General features: G+C 36.7%; 2 protein-coding genes across 3 annotated transcripts in view; one reads left to right on the top strand and one right to left on the bottom strand.

Moving 5' to 3' along the window:
- Window positions 1–1,112: 1,112 nt before the first annotated feature.
- Window positions 1,113–21,092, bottom strand: LOC126471626 (uncharacterized). The gene is made up of 4 exons (XM_050099863.1): window positions 20,727–21,092; window positions 6,868–6,988; window positions 4,230–4,370; window positions 1,113–2,577 (listed from the first exon to the last, which is right to left on the bottom strand). Exons 1-4 carry the CDS (start codon window positions 21,046–21,048, stop codon window positions 1,845–1,847), a joined length of 1,317 nt encoding a protein of 438 aa, XP_049955820.1. The 5' UTR covers window positions 21,049–21,092; the 3' UTR covers window positions 1,113–1,844.
- A 457-nt stretch (window positions 21,093–21,549) lies between these two features.
- LOC126470272 (plasminogen activator inhibitor 1 RNA-binding protein-like) overlaps window positions 21,550–22,485 on the top strand; it is an 81,681-nt gene continuing 80,745 nt past the window's right edge. The window contains exon 1 of one of the 2 annotated variants that reach the window (XM_050098013.1): window positions 21,550–21,902. In XM_050098013.1, the coding sequence (XP_049953970.1) occupies window positions 21,632–21,902 (271 nt within the window). In that variant the 5' untranslated portion in view covers window positions 21,550–21,631. The remainder of the gene's footprint in view (window positions 21,903–22,485) is intronic. The other variant, XM_050098014.1, reaches the window with a different exon arrangement.

Raw genomic sequence — 22,485 nt, 5'->3', positions numbered from 1 at the left:
TATATGATGAGCAGCAACTACCTTTTTCACAATACTGTCAAAGTCTACGTTGGAATTATTGGACACACACCAGGATCACTGAACATAAGCGGCACTGCCGAGTGGGGCACAGAGCTAAATCTGCATTGGTGGAGTACACACTACACGAGACTAACCACATAATAAAATTTGCCAACACAGAAGCTCTTGATGTAAAGAACAGCTATTTCATCCATTTGGTCAGGGAAGCTATAGGAAGAGGAAAGCCTGAATCTGAATGGCTCCTGGATTCCCGTACTGCAGCAAATGATCATTGCATAGCAAGGGGAGAACCGCAGCGGTAATTACCCCAGAATGGCCTTTGATATTTGCGCGCTGGGTACATATAACCTGCAGTCGTGAGCTCAACTCCTGCGCACCACCTTCAATGAGGGTGTAGCTTTGATAATGCCAGCCATTTGTGCTGGAAAAATGTCAAGAAAATCAAACAAATATCGGCCGAAGAACTCTAGACAAAAGTCAAAAGGCAATTTGACAAGTGGCCAAAAAAAGCCTTAAATTTGTATTCCTATTATTCTATACTGACAACTACTCTAATCATCGAATAAAAATGCCCCACAATTGAAAAAAATCTGAAAATCGCCCGCAGTTAGAGGTTTAAGAAAAGGAATTTCTCACCAACAAAGGAACAGCTGACATTTGATGCAATGTGCTGGATAATGAATGGATGCAAAACTTCCACCAATCAATCCAGTGAGAAAACAATGAACAGCACAGTTACTATGCTTACCATTAAAGATATATTTACATTAAAACAATATTTATTTTTAACTTCCATATTTTTGTACGAGGTCGTCATTTTTCCAGTATTAACGCATAAAGATTAAAACAGAAGGTAACATTAACATTCATACAAGAAAAATAAAAGCATCTAATATCTTACAAAACAATATAGTAATTTAAAAAAAAAACACATTTAAAATATGTTACAAATCTCCAAGCTGCAATGTTTGAAGCACATAGTGAGATTCTTAAGTATGATCTCCATAAATCTGTTTGTAAATAGTTAATTAAAATTCCAACATTATACAAATTTAACTTCATTCCTTGCAATAATTATATAAAAAATTCTTTGTGCTAAATAAAAGCAGTTACTGTACATTTTTTCAGTTGCTAGGTTATGCATTAGCTACATTAAAAGTTTGTTTAAATAAAATACCTTTTTTAAAAAGGTTTTACATTAAAATACCTGTTAACAGAAATATCCACAGCTTGGCAAATATATGCTAATTGAAGCATGGCCTCTTGAATTTTACCACTAATTACCTTTTCTAAAAAGGAGAAATGACTTTTGAAGTGACTCAAGTGGCATAAACTCCCAAAAAACTAACTACCAAATTGGGCACTGTGGCAATGCATTATTAATACTGCATGCAGTAATGCACTGTAAGTTGTGAAAAATAACAGATAAACAGATGTCTACCACCACTTGTGTAGGTGCTGGTGTGAAGTAACACTTTCCACAGAACATTAATTGAACAGAAACCTATGATCATACAATAATCATCTTATGCCATCATTGCATTTTGTGTGATAATATAATCTTAAATGACGGCAGACCATTTGATAGCACCATTTACATCCTGGTGCAGGGCACCATCCATTATTAACAGCAGAAATAAAAATTTTTACTGTCAATATACAAGAAACCCCCAATCTGATCATGTTAAGATTTTTTGTAAGAAAATCACATCAAGATTTTTAAATATTTTTATCCAGTCACAAAACCTTTAACACTTCTCTGGGGGTATAAATACTGCATGCAGTCTTAACTGACTGTTAAAAACCACCACTTACACTGTCGTCTACAGTTCCATATATCGTGGCTGAGAAAGGTTTAGTGGAGTAGTAGCACTTTCAGAATCAAAATTTTCAACTTCCTTTGCTTTGGATAGCTGCATGAGAGCCATTGCTCCCATCCATTTCAAATTATCATCTGGTTGGTTACTGGGAGCTTGCCAAACTAAATACCCATCATCTGCTGGAGACTGTTCACCTTCCCTTGCAGCCAACATTAACACCGTTGGCCTCAACTGGTTGGCATCATGGCACTCTTTCATTGGCCTCAGCTCTTCAAACATACTGGCAGTACAATCATCTCTGTCATTCCACTGGATTGGTTGAGCCAATTCATTCTTTACCCCCCACAGAGCTTGATCTCTACATGCTTCTCGCAACCATCTCTTCTTTGGTTGTTCAACTCTAATGTCACTGTTCTTCCGTATTTTGCAGGTTTCATGGGAGTACAGTTCACCATTGCCATTTAAAGTTGCAGAATCTGAGTTCACATCTAATTTAAAATTCTGCTTCACATCTCCTGGGATGCAACTTCTAATACAAGTTTGCTCAACATTAATGGTGGCTCTCTGAATGCTAGATTTTTTATGTTGAACATTTTCTTGTTCCATTACTGTTACCAGGCCTTTACGAATTTTTAACTTCTTGCAAGACAAACTGCCATTTTCCACATCATTCCTCTTTGCCTTGTTCCTCCTTTCTGGTTTCTTTGGTGTTCTGTCTTCTCTCTCCTTCCGATACCTTAAACAAAAGTCACTTCTTTTAACATTTCAAAACTATGGAGGTCTTGAGTGACAAACTTCTACAGACAAAATTTAATAACAGTTGGGAAAAACACTATTTTGCATTTCCCAGAAAAATGCATAAGACAAACCTGAATTAATGGAAAAGGACAAAAAATTTAAAGCAGTTACATTAAATATAGAGTAACAATTTTTTTTTAGTAGAAACTGTTGTGCCAGTAATATGGTTCATTAAAAAATTAATCTGAAGTAACTGAATAATCAAATATTTAACTGTATTGGGAGCATAAAATTCTGTTTTGTCAATATTCCTGATAAAGACACAGTTTTAGCATATAACATATCTGCCTTTAAGCTCATGTCACAAAGATACATCTCCCCCCCCCCCCCCCCCCCTCCTTTTCCCATTTCATTGCTTATTATTTAGTTTTGTTTTTCATAATTGTGGTACCATTTGTCATTTATTTGCATTCAATTGTTGTTTCATACATTTCACCTGCTCCAGTATAGCAACACGACAGACGTTTAATGACATTTATTACTTAAACAGTTGCCACATTTCAAACGGGCTAAGCCAGTTTTTAACATTATGATGAAGAATGGAAAATATGTTAGTGTCAATATATCCTGCACTGAGTAACATTTGACAACACACTTCACATTAACAAATAAATATCCACAATATATTCCATGGAGTTTGTACTGATTTGAAACATCCTGGCAGGTTAAAATTTTGTGCCACATGAGGACTCACACCCAGAAGTAAAGTCATGACAGTAAGTCTTGAGTCATTTCTGGACATTTCAGTCAGCAGAGCATCTGCCAGCAGAAAAGCAGAAGTTTCAGGTTTGAATCCCATTCTGATATATAGTTTTAACCTGCAAGGTTTTAGAGATATCCTGAATGCATCTAAACAGAGCAAAAATTTGAATAACTCACCGGAGCTAAACAGTAATGATTACTTTTGCACCATTGCTTACTCGTATTTCAGTAATGAAAACTAAATTCACCCATAAATTTATTTTCTATCTTATATAATTTCTTCATTTATTATTTTGTACACTATGTATGCCATAACTTTTCTTTTACTGATCTCTGCCTGTTTTAATTGAACCTTTTATCAGCTCATTTTTCTGCTCTATAATTGCTTGTGTCATTTCATCCAGTTTCCAATGACTGATCTTAATTCAGATTTGATCTGTAGATAACATTAGCATAGTATTCAGTTGCAATGTGTCAGAATGGACCCAACCTGCAATCATCTGCACTGTGTATTACATATCATTCTGTGCTTTTGCAATAATGACATTTTCATAAAAACATAACTTTAACCAAACCAAATAGGTGGCACTTTCAGCCATATCTGTAATGTTGTTCCATTTATCTTTCTTAAATCCAAATCTCCATACAATGAGAGTAATTTGGCTTCTCATATATTAAAACAAAACTGAGTGGTATCTTTCAGACGAACCTGCTTCTGTTATATATTATCAACTTCTCCACCATGAGTGTACGACTTCAGTTTGAAAACTAGCTGTTCAAGATATTGGTACATGTAAATAGTGGAAAATAACGGAACGTTTTTTTCATTGAACTAAGCAACATTATTAACAAAAAATGTGGAGAAAAAAATTTTGAAGATAGTCTCACCTTTCAAGCCAGCGAAGAACGTCACTTGACTGTTCTGGATTACACGTAACAGGCCGCAGTACAAAATCATCGCTTCGGTGGAGTGTTGCATTTGGATGTTCAGGGCAGTGGCGATTTGCATGAGTGAATCTAATTGTGCACCTGTTTAAATACAAGAAAATTATGAAGCATTGCCAATGGCAGATTTTACAAGTTTGTTTATAGGTCCTGACCTGAAACTATGGGCTGGTAATAACATAACAGTGACCACAATTAGTTGAAAAGATTTGGTATTGTTAGACGATACCATCACTGAGTCCAATAATACACTTTAACCTTTGTGCTATCCCCTAGGTCAATATAAAACCAAATGGCCCATTTGCAGCTCAGCAGGAAAGCCAACTGCATGCAGTATTCACAAAATGAATTGGATGGGAGTGTATGTAATCTATGACTGATGTTACACGAGATTTTTACAAACCATTCTTTAAGAGGACTCTTCAGCAACAACAGACCACAAATATTGTTGCATGGTATTAATCTTATATCCTTATATTGTCTTGAGCAATTTTACTTTCAATGCAGAGCTATCCTGTGATGTAGCTGTACAAACCCCCCCCCCCCCCCCCCCACATGCACACACCCAAACAAATTGTAATGTCCCAACCTGAACACATCTACTTTCTAAATAAAGTTTATCCCCTTAGATAATCCCACCCTAATTGCACCTTACCTTCTGAAATTCTGTACATGAAGACTCACCGCCTGTCATTAAGAAACTCTAACTGGCAGTGGAATACTGTTTAGGCGAAAATTGCACTTTTTTCACGTAGCTCCTGGTTATAAATCTTACATTGTCACCATCTTTCCAAAGAGCAGATCTCATTCCAGAATTACGACGCTGAATGGTTGGCAAAATGAGCAGTTATTGCTGCCATTATCCCTTTGCTGGATTTTTCCACTCACAAATTTGTGTTGCTGTGAATGTAACTAAGCATTAGAGGGTGCCGAAAATGGTGAAGACAATATATATTCTAACAATTTTCACTTTCAATAATTTATTTTTCCAACTGCCAAGGCATCTTCCATTATCCTGTTTAAAGAATTTATTGTGCATTCCAAACATTTTCTCACTTATGTGTTCATCCAGTTGTTCCAGAAAGCTTGCGAAGTGTTTGCGAGGTATTGCTTTACTTTTTTCAGCTTAGAAAACAGTGACCACATAAAATTAACATTTTTTTGTGCAGGCTCACTGGTTTCTACTTACTACTATAATTGTTTTTTTTCTTTCTAGCATGAAGTGGTGAACAGATATCTCAGTCATTGCAATTGGCACACGAAATTGGTTGAATACTGTTTAAATGACCCAAACATTCATTTTCACATTTGGTTTTGTTAGTTATCAATAAAACAGGCACCCATCTTGTATAAAGATTTCCCCTGGTTAACCTTTCATGTAGAATCTATTTTACTCTTTCAGATGCGCTTATGACATAAGCTGTTTCATACATTCTCATCACCAATTGTTCAACAACAAATTTGAGAGTAGATTTTTACATACAGTTGCAGTTTTAGAATATTCTTCACGCTGCTCATCTTCAAGAGAAATATAGCAGATTTGAACGCAGCTATCAATTTCTTAATTATTGAAAATGTAGGCCTTAACACCTGAAAAAGCTCCAGAAACTATGAAATTATGTTGGTGATAAACCATCCAAAATAAGGAATATGATAATGGCAAGGAATTCCAATTTGCCCATTTGGAAAGAAAATTTGTAAGTATTACAAAAAGGTAAAGAAACAAAACTAATCCACAAATCAAATTAACACTGTTCTTTTACCACATAAAAGGAACAAAATAATACAAAACTTTGTTGCTGTCAATATCACCTCCATGCTATGTTAAAAACTCATTTTATGCTTGTAGTTGCAGCAACATACGATTTCAGTGAATAAGAGCATTGAAGACAACCCTTCTAAGCTCCCACAATGTTTATTTTCAGACGGAAAGAGACGAGACATTCATCTGATTGAGGAATTTAGGTCCACCTATTACGCAACCAACCAAGCTTTTTAGCGCCAAAACATTTTTGAATATTTGTGCTGTCATAAGCAGACTTCGCCCTCCCCTTCCCCCTCTTGTACCTTTACTATATGGACAGTGATACGGTAAGTTTTCTATACAAGCTGTCACTGAATTTTATGGATTTTCGTATTTATATATGTATCAATTTTAAGTCAATCTGCAAATATTAATTAAGAACATGTATCACATTATTGTGCATGTTTCTGCAACAGATGAATCGGCAAAAAAAAAAAAACACTTACAGAGAGATTATTTGCTAACTCTCCAATCAACATGGCAAAACATTTTGCTGCAAATGGCAAGTTATATAATGATGTAAAGAAAGATCTACAGAATCTAAGTATAGAAAATAAGGTAATATGAAAACAGACCCAAAATGTTTTTAGGTTTGATTTTCATTTCAATAATTATTCCTTACAACATATTTTTATTTTACAGACCAAAATTAAGATCCACATAGAAGAAGGCACGTTTTGGAGAATTTGGAATCGACAAACTAACCCATATTCATGAAATTTTATTTAATGAAATGAAAGGTCATTGATCAGATTTATAAAATTTAGCACCACTCACCCATTTTCAGAACAGACAAATGGTTTTTCTCCAGTATGCAATCGCTGATGAGTTTTGAGTTGACCACTTTGGGTGAATGCTTTTGTACAGCCTGGATAGTCACACATGTAGGGCCGCTCACCTGAAATTTATTACATGTATAAACTAAGCTGCAATAGTGACACTTAAATAACTCCCTTTGGGCTGAAGGAAATAAGCTCTGGTTAATTACTGAATCAATGACATTCCATGAAGGAAAACTGTCTTGTAAAACAACTTGTAATTTTTGATTGAGGCCATGTTAAGAAATTATATTTTTATTTGCTTTAACAATGTACAACTTTCTTGTTGAAAGTGAACTTGTAGGACCTACCTTAAATCTGTGTAGTTAAACTGTCTTGGTGACAATTTCACATCCCAGTATGTAAGGATGGGAAGGGGTAGGGTGTGAGCTTTGCATTGTTAGAATTGTTTCTCCTAGGAATTTCATGCAAAGCTTCCGTATTAACAGATTCTGGTTGCTTAGTGTGTGACACACCAAGAGAGGCTGATGGTTTTATCCAACAGAGGGAACAACTCTGACCGCTTACTGATAAGATTATTATTATTATTATTATTATTATTATTATTATCATCTGTCAAGCCCCTTCTTTTAGGGTTTGGGTCACTTTTCTGGAATCACATTCATGCACAACTGCACAAGGGCTTGTATGCTACACCTTATCTGAAGATCATTTTCTTCAGCTTGTACAAGTTGTTGAAGACCGTATCCAAATCTCTACAAGCTCTTTCTTGAGTTCTGAACTACATGGCCATGTATAATTACTGAAAAGTAAAATTAAATCAAACAGTGTTTGACTATTTTGGACTACAGTTTGTGTGCTGCCTTCAAAGTTGTACAAAATGAAGTGCTTATTCTGTCTTATTTATTTTATTTATTTCATTCGTGTTCTGTAGAACCATTAGCGATAAATCGCTTGGGTGTAGAATGTGTCATTTACATAGATTTGAGACATTTGTTTATAAGGCTTGGTTGTACAATGAATAATATATTACATAGAAAAAAATTTTTACAAGAATTGTTTTTTGTAAAAAGTTGCAAATTACATTGAACAGACTTACAATAGATCAAGACCAATTCACATATTCTCATTCATAAATTCACCCAGTGAGTAAATGGTTTTACTTAGAAGATACTGTTTAAGTTGATTTTTAACAGTAGGTGAATCAGTAACTGACATTTTTATTGCCTGAGGAAGCGCATTAAATATTTTTATGCATGAGTAATGTACTCCTTTTTGCACCATACTTAGATTCTTTTGCTCAAGATGTAGATCATTTTTTACCCTAGTGTCATAGTTATGATACATGCTGTTCATTTCAAAAAGGAAATGGTTTTTTCACAAGAAACACATGACAGAGAAAATTTACTGAAATACTGTTGTGAGTATTCTCAGTTCTTCGAAGACTTTCCTGCAGGAATGTCTGTAATTGACACCACACAGAATCCTAATGACTTTCTGCGCTATGAGGATTTTGTTCGCCTTTGGCTGGTTTCCCCAGAATATAATTCCATAGGCCATCAGGGCATGAAAATAATCAAAATAGGCAGCTTTCAAAATATTTAAGTCACTGAAGGAAGCAATCGCACGAATAGCGTAAATTGCTGAGCTTAGTTTTTTATATAGGTAAGGAATGTGTAAGGACCAGTTTAGATTGCTATTAACAAGTAGACCCAGGAACTTTGTTGACTCCACTCTTGCTACATTCCTATCATTGTATTTAACATTAATCTCACCTTTGATATTTTGGCTTTTATGGAATTGAATCAATTGAGTTTTTTCAAAATTTAGTGATAATCCATTAGAGGTAAACAAGTTAAAGGTCTCCTGAAAAATTTCATTTACAGTGATTTCAAGATTAGTATTTGTTGAATTGTCTACCAGAATCGTCGTGTCATTGGCAAACAAAGTAAATTTTATATTAGCCCTTGTACACATTGGAAGATCATTTATGAAAATAACGAAAAGTAGAGGACCCAGAATAGAGCACTGTGGGACTCCACAGTTTATTGTGCCCCAAGAAGAGGACACTGGTTTCCCATTAGTGTTGTTTACCATGACTTTCTGTTTCCGGTCCTTTCAATAGGAGGCAAGCCACATCCCTGCTTCTCCAGTTAAGCAATAAAATTCTGCCTTTCTCAGAAAAATCTCATGCTTTACGCCTTAGAAAGGTCACAAAAAATTCCAGTTGGAGACATTTTATTATTGATTGATTCAAGAATTGCACTGGTGAAAGAATATGTTGCATCTTCTGTTGAGATGTTTTTCTGGAAACTGAATTGACTTTTATTGAGAATATTGTATTTACTCAGATGTTCAAGAATCCTTCTGTGTACAAGTTTCTCGAGAATCTTGGAGAAACAAGTTACGAGTGAAATAGGACGATAATTGGTTACTTTGTTTCTGTCACCCTTCTTGTACGATGGTTTCACCACTGCATATTAACGTCTGTCAGGGACAATTGCTAGTCTTAGTGATTCACTAAAGATGTGGCACAGGACTTCACAAATGAAAATGTGTGTGTGTTTCAACACTTTGATGGAAATATCGTCAATACCAGTTGATTTTTTGTTTTTCATGGTCCTTATTATCTTCTTAATTTCCTCAAAAGTGACAGGAAGCATTTATCTGGGGTGTTGCACTAACTCCACTTCTTTGTAAAAGACTCAGAGCCTCATTTATAGAACCATTACACCCTATTTTATCCGCTGCTGTCAAAAAATGCTTGTTGAAAATTTTTGCAAAATTTTCACTGTTATCAATGATATTCCCATTATGTCTAACTTCAATATTTTCTGCATCGTTTGAGTAACTACCAGTTTCTCTTTTAATAATACCCCAGATGGTTTTTATTTTGTTGCCACAATTATCTATTTCTGATTTGATGAACATATTTTTTGCCTTTATCAGAACATAATTTAAGATCTTACAGTATCTTTTATAATGAGCTCTTATTTCAGGATCATCTGTATTTCTGAGAGAAACATAAAGCAGTCTTTTAGTCCTACATGAAGGTTTTTTTCCCTTTTGTGAGCCACTGTTTGCTGGTATGGCTCTGGTACTTGTTCTTTGCAGTTCTTAGAGGGAAGACAGCTTCAAAGTGGCACATAAATTCATTTATAAATAGGTTAAATTTGTCATTGACTTTCAGTGCTCTATAAATTGGACTCCAGTCAATGAGTTGAAGATAACTGTTGAAGATCATGAGATTTTCATTATTAATTACCCTAAATGACCTTTTACAGACTTTGTCCTTCTTGTGTGGGCATATATCATTGACAGTTAGCAATTGGCCATCATGATCTGAAAGACCATTTAGGACTTGTTTTACTATTGCATTGGTGTTTCTATTCTCATCAATGAAAATATTATCTATAAGACTTGAACGGAAGTTCGTAACCCTTGTGAGGAAGTCTACCATGGGTGTGAGGTTGTATGTGTTCATTATATGTAGCAGGTCAGCTCTACTACTATCATAATCTAGAAAGTTAATGCTAAAGTCTCCTAACTAAGACTACAGTATTATTATTTTTTTAATATATATGGGATAGAAGAGATTCAAGTTGCTTAAAGAACATACATTGCTCCCCTGATGGAGCCCTATACACTGTTACTACAATGAGTGACAGGGTCTTTGTGCTAATTTCTATACCACAAGCTTCAAAATGCTGATCAAAACAGTATTTTGTGAGCTCTAGAGATCTATACATTATATTCTTTTTTACATATATAATTACACCACCCTTCTGCACACTGTTTCTTAAAAAGTGAGAGGCAATATGATAGCCATCTAGATTCAGCATATTGATACCCTTTTTTACCTGGTGTTCAGTAAAACAAAGGATATTAGCATTATCAATAGCATTACTGTCACTAATACTCATTGTCAACAGTTCTAGTTTACTTCTTAGCCCCCTTATATTTTGATGGAAAATACACAGTTTGTCACATTTAGTATTGACTTTTTGAGGAAGTGAGTTGCTAGGTTTCAAGATGGGTACTTCATCACGAAAAATATTTGCACAAGGGGGTTCCTCATCACGTGCAAGTTACTAAGAATCAACAATGTAACTACAAGTTTCATCACTTGTAGGGATGCAGGACACATTTAGACAGAAGGAGTACTGTGTTCCTCCTACAGTAAATCTGAAACTTTACCAAGTTTTTTGGTATTGCATGGAATGTTCAAGGATCAGCAGAAAAACGACAGATTATACCAATCAAAATACTCTCACTCTGCTCCTGCTGATATAACTGACTGCAAAGCATGGTCAGGTGTAATGATGTCATGAGACCTTTTCCTAGTTTCTGATCTTGCATGGGTATTTTGATTTCAGAACAGTAAATACCATGACAGATTGTAATGTAGGACAATGACCAAAACCTACACACATCTCAAAGAGGTCTGTATATTTCACTGAATGCTGCTTTACATTAAGGTGCATACACACTAGCCCAACAAAGGCAAACTAATGACAGCCAATGGATTTGCTCAAATGATGGTCACTAATGTACTGGCATTCTGCCAGTCATCCTCACCAAACTAAGGTGCTGGGAAAAAAAAAAAAAAAAAAAAAAAAAAAGTTCAAGTGTGTGTGAATTCATAAGGGACCAAACTACTGAGGTCATTGGTCCCTTGACTTGCACACTACTTAAACTAAGGAGGGACACACGCACGCGCACATGCACACACGCACACACAAAAAAAAAGTGCCCCCCCCACCCCCAGGGAGGACTCTAACCTCCAGAGGGAGGGGCCGCCCAATCCGTGACATGACGGGTAGGTAGGTAGTTAGTGTTTAACGTCCCGTCGACAACGAGGTCATTGAAGACGGAGCGCAAGCTCGGGTTAGGGAAGGATTGGGAAGGAAATCGGCCGTGCCCTTTCAAAGGAACCATCCCGGCATTTGCCTGAAACGATTTAGGGAAATCACGGAAAACCTAAATCAGGATGGTTGGAGACGGGATTGAACCGTCGTCCTCCCGAATGCAAGTCCAGTGTGCTAACCACTGCGCCACCTCGCTCGGTATCCGTGACATGACACCTCACATGCTGTGCGGCTGTGTTGGGACAGATTTGCCCATGTGGAGTCACTGATAACATGTTGAGGTTGCTCCCATTTTGTTATCGTTATAAAGTAGTGTTTTCATAACAATTTCACCAACCAATATTATCAGTGAAGGAACGGATTTAGCATTCTTGCATGTGCAGTGTTTATTTTACTGCAAGCACCTGATCATCAGAAAAAGAAGAAATGACACTGGTGGACTGCTATTAAAAAGTAGAGGACAGTGGTGTGAGACAAAATCAATGTCTGACCTTAAAACCGAATTGGAATATAGGATATTTAATAATTTTTTTGTGAATGAGAGCTACAGACTTCAAATTATTATTGAATTTTGTAAGCCTTAAAATTTCGAAAAGTGACAGCTCTTTCAAGAGAGTTGCACATACAGTAAAGACAGTTGAACATACAGTAAAAAAGATATCCATAAAAATTCCATTTTCTTTTTCACATCATGCAAATTATTTTCTAGCAGCTCACTTCTTTCCCTCCAAGTGTTTAATCTTTTCAATTTCTTTTTACAATTGCAGCTTGCAGGGTCCCACAAACATTCCTGTTCACGATAAAACTATCTGCTTTAATGCTGCCTCAGTATTCCACTCAATACTCCAATATTTATGGACACAATAAAAACATACCAGTTCAACAGACACAGCAAATTGCTACTGGACTAAGGAATATTCAATCTAGTGTCCACACTAATATGAGGGCCCCAAGCCCAACTCACTGCTAATGCTTTAACGTTACTGCCGACATTCTGAACCCTAGCCAAGGCCAAAGGCTTCATTGACTCTTATCTATCACCTATGCACACTAAGCAAATTTCTGCCAATGAAGCAGCTGGTTGCCATTTGTTAGGCTACTATGTGACTTAACTGTGTTGCAAAAATGAATTATCAGTAACATTTGAGCCACAGGTCAGAATTTCTGAGACACTCAAGTTCACATGTAAATCACACGCTTCTGTAATTAACAAAATCCCCATCTGTTCCAACATCACCTTTCTAACAATGGCAAGAATGCCTTTATCTGGTCACAAAAGTGAAAAGTGAGACTAGATTTCATTTAGGTAAGTACAATTTCAGCAGGTTGACGAGCTTCATACATAAAAGCCAAAGGTTTAAACCTCAATTAGAGAGACTCTCTCTCTCTCTCTCTCTCTCTCTCTCTCTCTCTCTCTCTCTCAAGGTGAGAAGACTAACCATACAGCTACAAGAGTTAAGTGTCAGGGACTCAGACATGTGGAGATGGCACAATACAAAGTCTTCAATTGTGTCAGCATATTTCTATTTCTGTTATCAACAATTCTGGTATGCAAAAGTGCCGCAACATGATATGTCCTGGTTCAACTAATGTCCGAAGTAGTGCTGGAGGGAACTGACACTATGAATCTTACAGGACTGCCCATAAATCTGTAAGAGTACGAGGGGGTCAATATCTCTCCTGGAGAGCACGTTGCTAGGCATCCCAGATACACTCAATAATGTTAATGTCTGGGGAGCTTGATGGTCAGTGGGAGTGTTTAATCTCAGGAGTGCTCCTGGAGCCATTCTATAGCAATTCTGGACGTGTGGGGTGTTGCATTGTCCTGCTGCAATTGCCTACGTCTGTCAGACTGCACAATGGACATGAGTGGATGCTGGTGATAAGGTAGGATGCTTACGTACGTGTCACTTGTCAGAGTCATCTCTAGAAGTATCTGGTCCCATATCATTCCAACTGCACATACCCCACCCCATTACAGAGCCTCTACTGGCTTGAACAGTCCCCTGCTGACATGCAGGGTACATGGATTCATGAGGTTGTCTTCATACCCATATACATACACCCACTCGAGACAATTTGAAACTATACTTGTCACACCAGGCAATATGTTTCTAGTCACCAACAGTCCAATGTCAGTCAGTGTTGGCGGGCCCAGGCGAGATGTAAAGCTCTGTGTTGAGCAGTCACCAAGGGTGAACAAGTGGGCTTTTGGCTCCAAAAGTCCATATTGATGATGTTTTGTTGACTGGTTCACACACTGACACTTGTTGATGGCCTCGCATTGAAATATGCAGTAATTTGCACAAGCGCTGCACTTCTGTGATGTTTAACGATTCTCTTCAGTCGTCGTCGGTCCCGTTCTCGCAGGAGCTTTTTCCAGCCACAGCGAAGTCATAGATTTGATGTTTTACCAGATTTCCGATATTCATGGTAGACTCGTGCAACCGTCATACAGCATCTACCTCGGAGATGCCATATCCCATCGCTTGTGTGCCTACTACAACACCACGTTCAAACTCAGTTAAATCTTGATCTGCCATTGTAGCAGCAGTAACTGATTTAACAACTGCGCCAGACACTTGTCTTATATAGGCGTTGCTGATTGCAGCAATATAGTCTGCCTGTATACATCTCTCTGTATTTGAGTATGCATGCTATACAAGTTTCTTTGGTACTTCAGTGTAAAATGACAATGGAGTGCTCCACTTCAGTGAATTTGCACCGAGTATGTATCTGCACTCTTAAGTTACATGAAAGAATGTGCTCACTTTTTGCAAAATGATAGTTTTACACTTGGGAGTATGCTAGAAATACAACAATACAACTTTCAATAAAGCATGTACACTGACATTTGCTAGGACATTTGGCCTCAAGAACAGTTCTGGAATCACTCACATAAAACTAAATCTGAACAGTGTGTTTTCGTGATACAATACTTCACCTTAAACTGGCCAACAGCAAAATTTCGAATTCTTTAGCGAGTTCCATTCACAAGGACAAATATACAATTAAATTTCCTGTACCATGTAATACTTACATTTGATGTGCAGACGCTTCATGGCATCAAACAAAAATATTATAGGGTATGAACAACTGCAATTTATTTTCTAAGTTGATGTGCAGAACTCTCTGAGAACTAAGATATTTTTCTCTCTCTCTGTCTGTCTGTGCGCGCGCGCGCGCGCGCGCGCGCGCGCGCGCGCGCGCGCGCGCGCGCGCGCGCGCGCGCGTGTGTGTGTGTGTGTGTGTGTGTGTGTGTGTGTGTGTGTGTGTGTGTGTGTGTGTGTGTGTGTGTGCGCGCGTAAACTATCAGTCTTACAGGGGGGGGGGGGGGGGGGGGGAATGGACAGGACCTTTTTGTAGGAAATTTAAAGAAGGCAAATATTTTAATGGGATTAGTTCTCTAGAGGTGGTAGTTTTTGAATTATTCAAGAAAAAATAATGTACAAAATTGACCTACAAATGCATTACTCTTAAATAAACCTGAAACGGTAGCCTCCAGCGAACATGTATGTGCCTATAAAATTTAACTACATTAAATTTCATCAAAAAGGCCCCATTAATGTTTTCTGTAGGACTTTTAGTTTGCACCTAGAAAGCGAGATGATGATAAAACCTCGTGTGCAGTTTTTGAAGGTGGTGTGGGTTGCACACACAACCTATTGGTGAGTCACCCTATCCATGCATCAAAATACTCATATGTGATGTATAACACAGCTTTTCCAAACTGGTGCTGCAGTTTTACTTGCCCATAACAAGAAGACCATTAAATATGGAACAAACATATACTTCATGGTATACTGAAGATCAATCTGTTAAAATCCAACCCATTTTCCTATTCACAAATTTTGTCTTCACCAACTTGTCTCATTTAAACTTAACCTAGACCGCCATCTATATTTTTAAATGAGATGATAAAGTTAGTAACATGTTCCACGGATCATTTTGCACAATAGATAGTAATGATGGGGAATGAGTCCTTACAAATTCACATCGCAAATTCGTACATACAATTACACGATGACATCTTTTTCTTTCTTTCTTTCTTTTTTTTAAAAAAAGAAAGAAAACACGCACATGTGAGTTAGTAATTCCTACCCACCACCTTTTACGAATTACAGTAATAAGATTTGTTAAGGAGAAACTTCCTCAGTTTGTCATCAAATTTTATTTTGACGCCTATAAGACATTTTATATAACTGAGTACACGACAAAAAATTTTGGTTGCAGCATTGTGCCCCTTTTTTTGTGCTAAAGACAACCTTATTGTCGGGTAATTAATGTCTTTTTTTCCTTCTGGTTTTGTAATTATGTATCGCATTGCTCCTTTTTGAACTAGTTGACTGTTTACAACAAATTTCATTAGGAAATACATATACTGTGAAGCAGTAGTCAGAATGTCCAACACACACAGATGTCTACAAGAAGACCCGGGTGAGCACCATGTATTGTTCTCACATCACATTTTTAAGCAATGAAGACTTTCTCTCTTAAAAATGAGTTGGCCCAGCACATTATTCCATATGGAAATACTGAATGAAAATATGTAAACTTCCTAATTTGTATCTTCCGATTTGTGGCTTCCCAAGATTTGCTATTAGTCTAAGTGCAAAGTGGCTGTACTAAGATACTTTGTAAGTTCCAAAATCTCTCTCTCTGTGTGTGTGTGTGTGTGTGTGTGTGTGTGTGTGTGTGTGTGGGGGGGGGGGGGGGGGTGCGCAATATGTACCCGAAAGAATTTTGAAATTTCCATCCTATTTATTATTTCCTCACGATGTGTTATGTTTATCATTGGTGTAGGACTTCTAGATGTACAGAACTGAATATGTTGGGTCTTATTAAAATTGATGGTGATATTATTCACGGAAAACCAGTCAATGACACTTTCAAGAACTTTGCTTACAATTTCCTTTTGTACATATGCTTGGATTGATTACAACACTAGTGTCACCTACAAAACGAACAAATTCTTCATGTTGTATAGTAGACGGAAGATTGTTTACGCATATGAGGAAAATTAGTGGACATAACACTGAACCTTTAAGAACCCCATACGTGATTTCTCCTCAGTCAGAATCATGTCAATGGACTATATTGCTTGAATTACTTTCTGCATTCTTCTGGTTAGATATGACATTATCTATTGGTTGGTTAGACCATCAATCCCATAAAAAGTTAATTTATCCAGGAGAATAGTGTGATACACACAGTCAAATGCTTAGAGGTCACAGAAAATACAAACTGGTGCTATTTTATTATTTAATTCTAATAAAATCTAGTAGTGCACATGTAAATGGTATTCGCAGTTGAGCAACCCATCTGAAACCCAAACTGTGACTTGCTAAGAATACTATTTTTGTCAAGGTGAGGTACTATACTAGGATACATCATCTCAAAAATTTTGGAGTAGAAATAGCTTGTGTGTCCATCAGTAATTATTTGTACAATTTCCTAATGAAATGCACCACAACCACAACCACCACCACCACAAAATGTCATACTCCTCAAAAACGCTAATAAAGCAACTGCACAAATACTTTTCAAAGAAGTTTCTCTCTAACACAGCAGGAACGTTATCAGGCTGCATTGTACCAATTTAAATGCAGGAATTTTCTTTGATTTTACTCTAACAATCATTCTACTATTTGCAGAGAGTAATTTGGGAAATAGTGAAAAATTTTTTAAATGTTCATGCTGAGAATGTCACAAATGAAACTTCCTGGCAGATTAAAACTGTGTGCCGGACCGAGACTAACTCAGGACCTTTGCCTTTCGCGGGCACCTGCCCGTGAAAGGCAAAGTTCCCGAGTTCGAGTCTTGGTCCGGCACACAGTTTTAATCTGCCAGAAAGTTTCATATTAGCGCACACTCTGCTGCAGAGTGAAAATCTCATTCTGGAATGTCATACATACCTAACAAATTTAGCTGTTGCCCCTTCCTCAGTTGGGGAAAAAAACACCATTTTTTTACTTTATGCGCAAATTATGTACTGCACGCATTAGCCTCAACATAGTAAAAGTAAATATCCAAACACTGAATTAGAATTAGAGACAAATTGCCACATATGTTAGAATATTATATCAAACATGACATGGTTTCAGGACTTCCTGTCACCCTGATACAGTTTCCATTCTTTATCTGAAGATGCTCACAACTAATCACTCCTCTATCAAATTCCATTATTTATTTGCATAATTTTGTTTGTTTTGTGTGAGCGATATTTTTGTTAGGTCTGATTGTGTGTCGTGGCCAACCTAGGTGCCACAGGCTTTTGTTGGTAATTTTTGTTATGGTTTTATTCCATTCTAACTGTGATGTTTTGTCTGTTGGATATTTATGGAAGGTCGGTAGCATATTAAATAATGTAGTGTATAAACTATTTAGATTTTTGAGTTGTTGCGGTTTTGGTTCCACTTTTCAGAGTTTTAAGCATTGGGTTTTTTGGTATTAAAAGCTCCAGTTGAGTTGACGTATGTAAAGAGAAATGTCCGATTCCACTTTTTGGGGATGTAGGTGTTGGTTTTTTGGTGTCTATAGTTGCAGTTGAGCTATATATGTGAAGGTAAATGTCCTATGCCTGTGGTTTTGTTGGTGTAGTGGAATGCTATAATTTAGATTTTTAGATATTATTTGTTTTAGGATTGTGCAGTGTTTTTTTTTTATTGTTGTATACTTAGCTTGTCCCCGTGCTAGCCCCCAATTTTCTGCGGCTGTCCTGTTAGCTTTATTTTATTTTTGGAGTGAGACATTGTGCCATTTTGTTCACAATTTGTTGCGCGTGTGTGGGCGCGTGCGGCCCCTTGAGTTTTGACATCATTGTCACAATACTATATACTGTGGAACTAGCTATTTATGCCATATTAATGACTTTGTGGTTCAAAGCAAATGGAGGGAACCTGATGCTTCTATGACGCCAATAACACTTACTTGAAATTTAAAGGCAACTTATACTGCTTCAATATATGTTTTAACTTATACTACTCCAATATTTGTTTTAGAAAAGTTGAGTTTTCTCAAGTACTGTATTTTTTAGCTGTGTCACTGTTCTTTCCAGGGTATGATATGTTTAGAGTGATTAGGATGTACTATCAAGAGACATTACTGAGCATAACTTTTTTAAGAATTCTAATATTCAAACACCTAAATCCTTCAGGAGCACTCATACCGCCACCCACATCATGCACCCATTTGTAAAACCTGTACAATTTTCAGAATTAATTTAATGTCAATAGTTGTAGTTTCACTGCTAAACGAATATTCTAATTACCTACTTTATTAAACGCACAATTATGTCAGCTGTTTATAACCACATTAATTACTTCCTTTGTCAGCAGCTGAAGGTTTGATACAAATTTTTCTCAAGTTAACAACATGAGAAGAGTTGTGTGGAACACTTATCTATAGTGTAGTCCAAAATCTACGTTTGGTTGAATGAGAATCTGGTTGCAAGTTAACACAGCAAACAAATGTGAATGTGAAAGAAGGGCTGTGATGATAAACAGACCTGTCACTACATTCCCTCTGGATTCATCATCATTTCCATTGCAAAACCCTAATGTCAATATCTATTACATAAAAAGTCTGAGTATATTGTTGCATAGTATGGAGGTCTACATATATGAAAAGTGGATGGTTGCAAGTCACTAACTTTAAAGTAGGAGAATCATTACCAGACAATACTTTTTATGACATCAGGACTGTTTCTAGAAACAGACTTCATTATTTACCTTCTATGGTCCGTCAAATTAGATAAGATTCTTTAGTGATGTGTTGGAATCTTAGCTACAGTCTAGTATATGAAAATGATTTTAGCCTTTTGAAAAGCCATATTTAAACTTAACTTCTATTCTCTTTAATTTACAGATAAACATACTGAAGCAACAGGTTGATTGATGCACTAAAACTCTGAACAGCAGATGCAATTTTAGCAGATGTCGTAACTTCTTAGGATGAAAGTACTCCGACACTTGGCCCACAAGTTTTCAAATCATTGCTCATCATTTTCAATATCAAGCGCACAATGCAACACCTTTTACAGAGTCAGCACTTGGGCAGTTTATTATAATCTTCCTCTTCAAATTTAATTTATTTTGATATGATTATGTGCCTCTTTACACAGCTGTCCGTCAAATTGGGCAGGATACCTGCAGCTAAGACGTACCTGCAAACATGTTGCAAGTTGTTTCTGTTTTACGCAAGTGTATCAAAGCCTACTTCTAGTTACAGATAGTCACACCATTTACTTCAAAAGCTTACATCCACTTCTGAGATTCTAAGCATATATAAATAGTCATAAAGTACAAACTTGTCCGATACTTTTTATATTTTTGCAGAGAGGAAAATCATGTACACTTGTTGCCACGTATATAAAGTGGGCCTAACTTTAATTTATGTCAGCGTATACAGTTTGCTAGTATTTAATATAGATAATGTAACCAAATATCCTTGGAACCTCTTGAGTCTTATCCAAATAACGTGGTCAATTTCTGGGCAGCCTTGCAGAAGTAATAGCACAGTAAAAAGTATCTAGGGATTGTTCAATTACAATTGCATTTCACAGCTACTTACATAGCATCAGTGCACTAATCAGAATATATTGCAATGTGATTAATAAATCCAATATGAAATTACATTAAGAGAAAAAAGTGTTAAGTTTACTTTGACAAATTTCGAAATATTAGCAGCAAATTATTTCCAGTCCCCATGTGAAATGCATAGCTACAGTAAAGTTGTCAACAAAGAATTTTGACAATATGTAGTTTTCCTGATGTAATGCAAGCCATCATTCATTAATCGTCGTAGTTATGTGTGTCACATGCGATTAACATTTTTTGCAACCCCCCTAAGTAAAACCAAAGTTTAATACTGGATATGTTTCTTATATTGCCGGGATCGTTATATTTTTAATTGTTTTCTTTTCCGCTAATTTAAATGAAGAATTAGTTTAGACAAATCACTCACAACTCCATATAAACACAGAAATTACCTGTGTGTGTCCTTAGATGTGCTTGGAGAGATTTCTCTCTAGGAAACACCCTATTACAAAATCGACATTTTATAGCGCTAGGTGATGTTGAACCTTCATATATTAAGTTTGTTATCGTATCTGCCCTTGGCCTCCCTCTTTTGCTCTCATGTCTCGTGGCCAGTTCTGATGAGGAGCTGCACGAGCTAGTAGGACTAAGCTCGATTTTTGGACCATCTCCACTCCAGCTCCAGTTCCAGCTATATGTATCATTAGTAACTATTTCATTGTAATTCAAAACATCATCACCATTTGATACATTGCCAGTGGTATTCAGCGGCATTTTGATGCACAAGACACAATTACACCTTGTTCACTTCCACCATGTACAACACGAATCATACTACTCTTGCCGCCAATTACTGTTTACAAATTTACGCGCGTTTCTCTTGCCGCTCCTATTGGCTATTTTGGAATGGAAGTAGTTTGTTACGAAAACATCGTAGAAAATTGAGGTATCGAACTCTAAACAAAATTCTATTCTCTAAAAGACAATAGTCAGCTTCAAGTGAAACAATGTTACATCAGTTTTGAAGAGTGATAAAGATTTTCTTCTATGTAGCAGCAACCCACGACTACAATTTCCCGCCAAGCATTTGAAAACATGAAGAATATTTAGTGTTCCAATACAATTTGAATTATGTTAATTTAATTAATTTTTTATTAAAGAATTTACATTCTATTGTCTCTAATTATCAACGTTTACATATTGTTAACGATATTGCTTTCATTTTAGTAACTTGTAGTGCTACGCTTCGTTCCAGATTTCCCGTGAGGCGTCGCAGCTGCAATTTAAGTGTCAGGACCTCGTGGATGCAGTTGTGAAGCTCCCAGCTACAGGCGTCGCCATATTGTAGAGTTCGTGCATGAAATATATCAGCGAGATGGAAAATAATTACGGTATCACGGTAACTAATCGGTATAGATTGTTCTTGGACGACGATGAGGACCCATTAGAAGTCCTCAAAGTCCAAGAACAGGCTAAAGAAGCTAAGAAGAAAACTAAGGTATGCGAAAAGGAGAAGGAAAATAAGAGCAAGCCGGAATCAAAAACTAAGCAACCTCCACAAGTTCGAAAAAACGTGAGGGAACCTGTGCAAAGTGTGAAATCTATAGATTCAGGGAAGATCAAAGAAGGTAATGTATTATTTATAGCTCTGTTCAGCAGTTAAATGTTTTGTTTGCGCGCGCGCGTTTATTAATGCGTATTTGGTTTTGGGTATACTTTCAGTGTGTGTGTGTGTGTGTGTGTGTCTTTCAGCAGTAATTAAGGGCGCAAAAAACAATTTAGGCGTAGGAATCCAGTTAATGCTGTGGAATTTGAGCTTAAATTGCTATGTGAAGACATATGTATATATTTCTCACTGTTGTAAAGGTAGTAGTGTGGAATGAACGTAATGCATGGCAGTATGCTTGGTTAAGTGTTGGGATAAGTGTGCAAGAGTCTGTGTACTTAACGAATTTAAATGTTGAAGTGGGTTCGCAGCTAAAATTTCAAATTGTGCTGCTCGCAAGAGAATGTACAGTATCATTTTACAAATGGCGATTATTTCTCCTCGTGTTGTTCAGAATTGAATCGCTGTCTGAAGTGTTATAAATTGCCGTAGCAAAACAAAGATTACATATATTCATATTTGGAAGATAGTATATCTATTTTTACGCCGCGCCTACTCCAAATAGCATCGTCACGATATCCGTTGTGGTTTGTGTGTAAACACGT

The sequence above is a fragment of the Schistocerca serialis genome, chromosome 3 (genome assembly GCF_023864345.2).
Source record: "Schistocerca serialis cubense isolate TAMUIC-IGC-003099 chromosome 3, iqSchSeri2.2, whole genome shotgun sequence".
Lineage (NCBI taxonomy): Eukaryota > Metazoa > Arthropoda > Insecta > Orthoptera > Acrididae > Schistocerca > Schistocerca serialis.
Note: the sequence above shows the minus strand (reverse complement) of the source record. Positions and strands in the feature narration are given on the sequence as shown.

What these genes read in the sequence shown, in the direction of transcription:
- LOC126471626 (XM_050099863.1), bottom strand. Translation starts at nt 21,048, where the DNA reads ATGCCGCTGAATACCACTGGCAATGTATCAAATGGTGATGATGTTTTG. An exon ending in ACATCTAAGGACACACACAG is followed by an intron (nt 6,989 to 20,726) that starts GTAATTTCTGTG and finishes AATAAATTTCAG; the next exon opens with GTGAGCGGCCCTACATGTGT. An exon ending in TTTGTCTGTTCTGAAAATGG is followed by an intron (nt 4,371 to 6,867) that starts GTGAGTGGTGCT and finishes GTATTTAAACAG; the next exon opens with GTGCACAATTAGATTCACTC.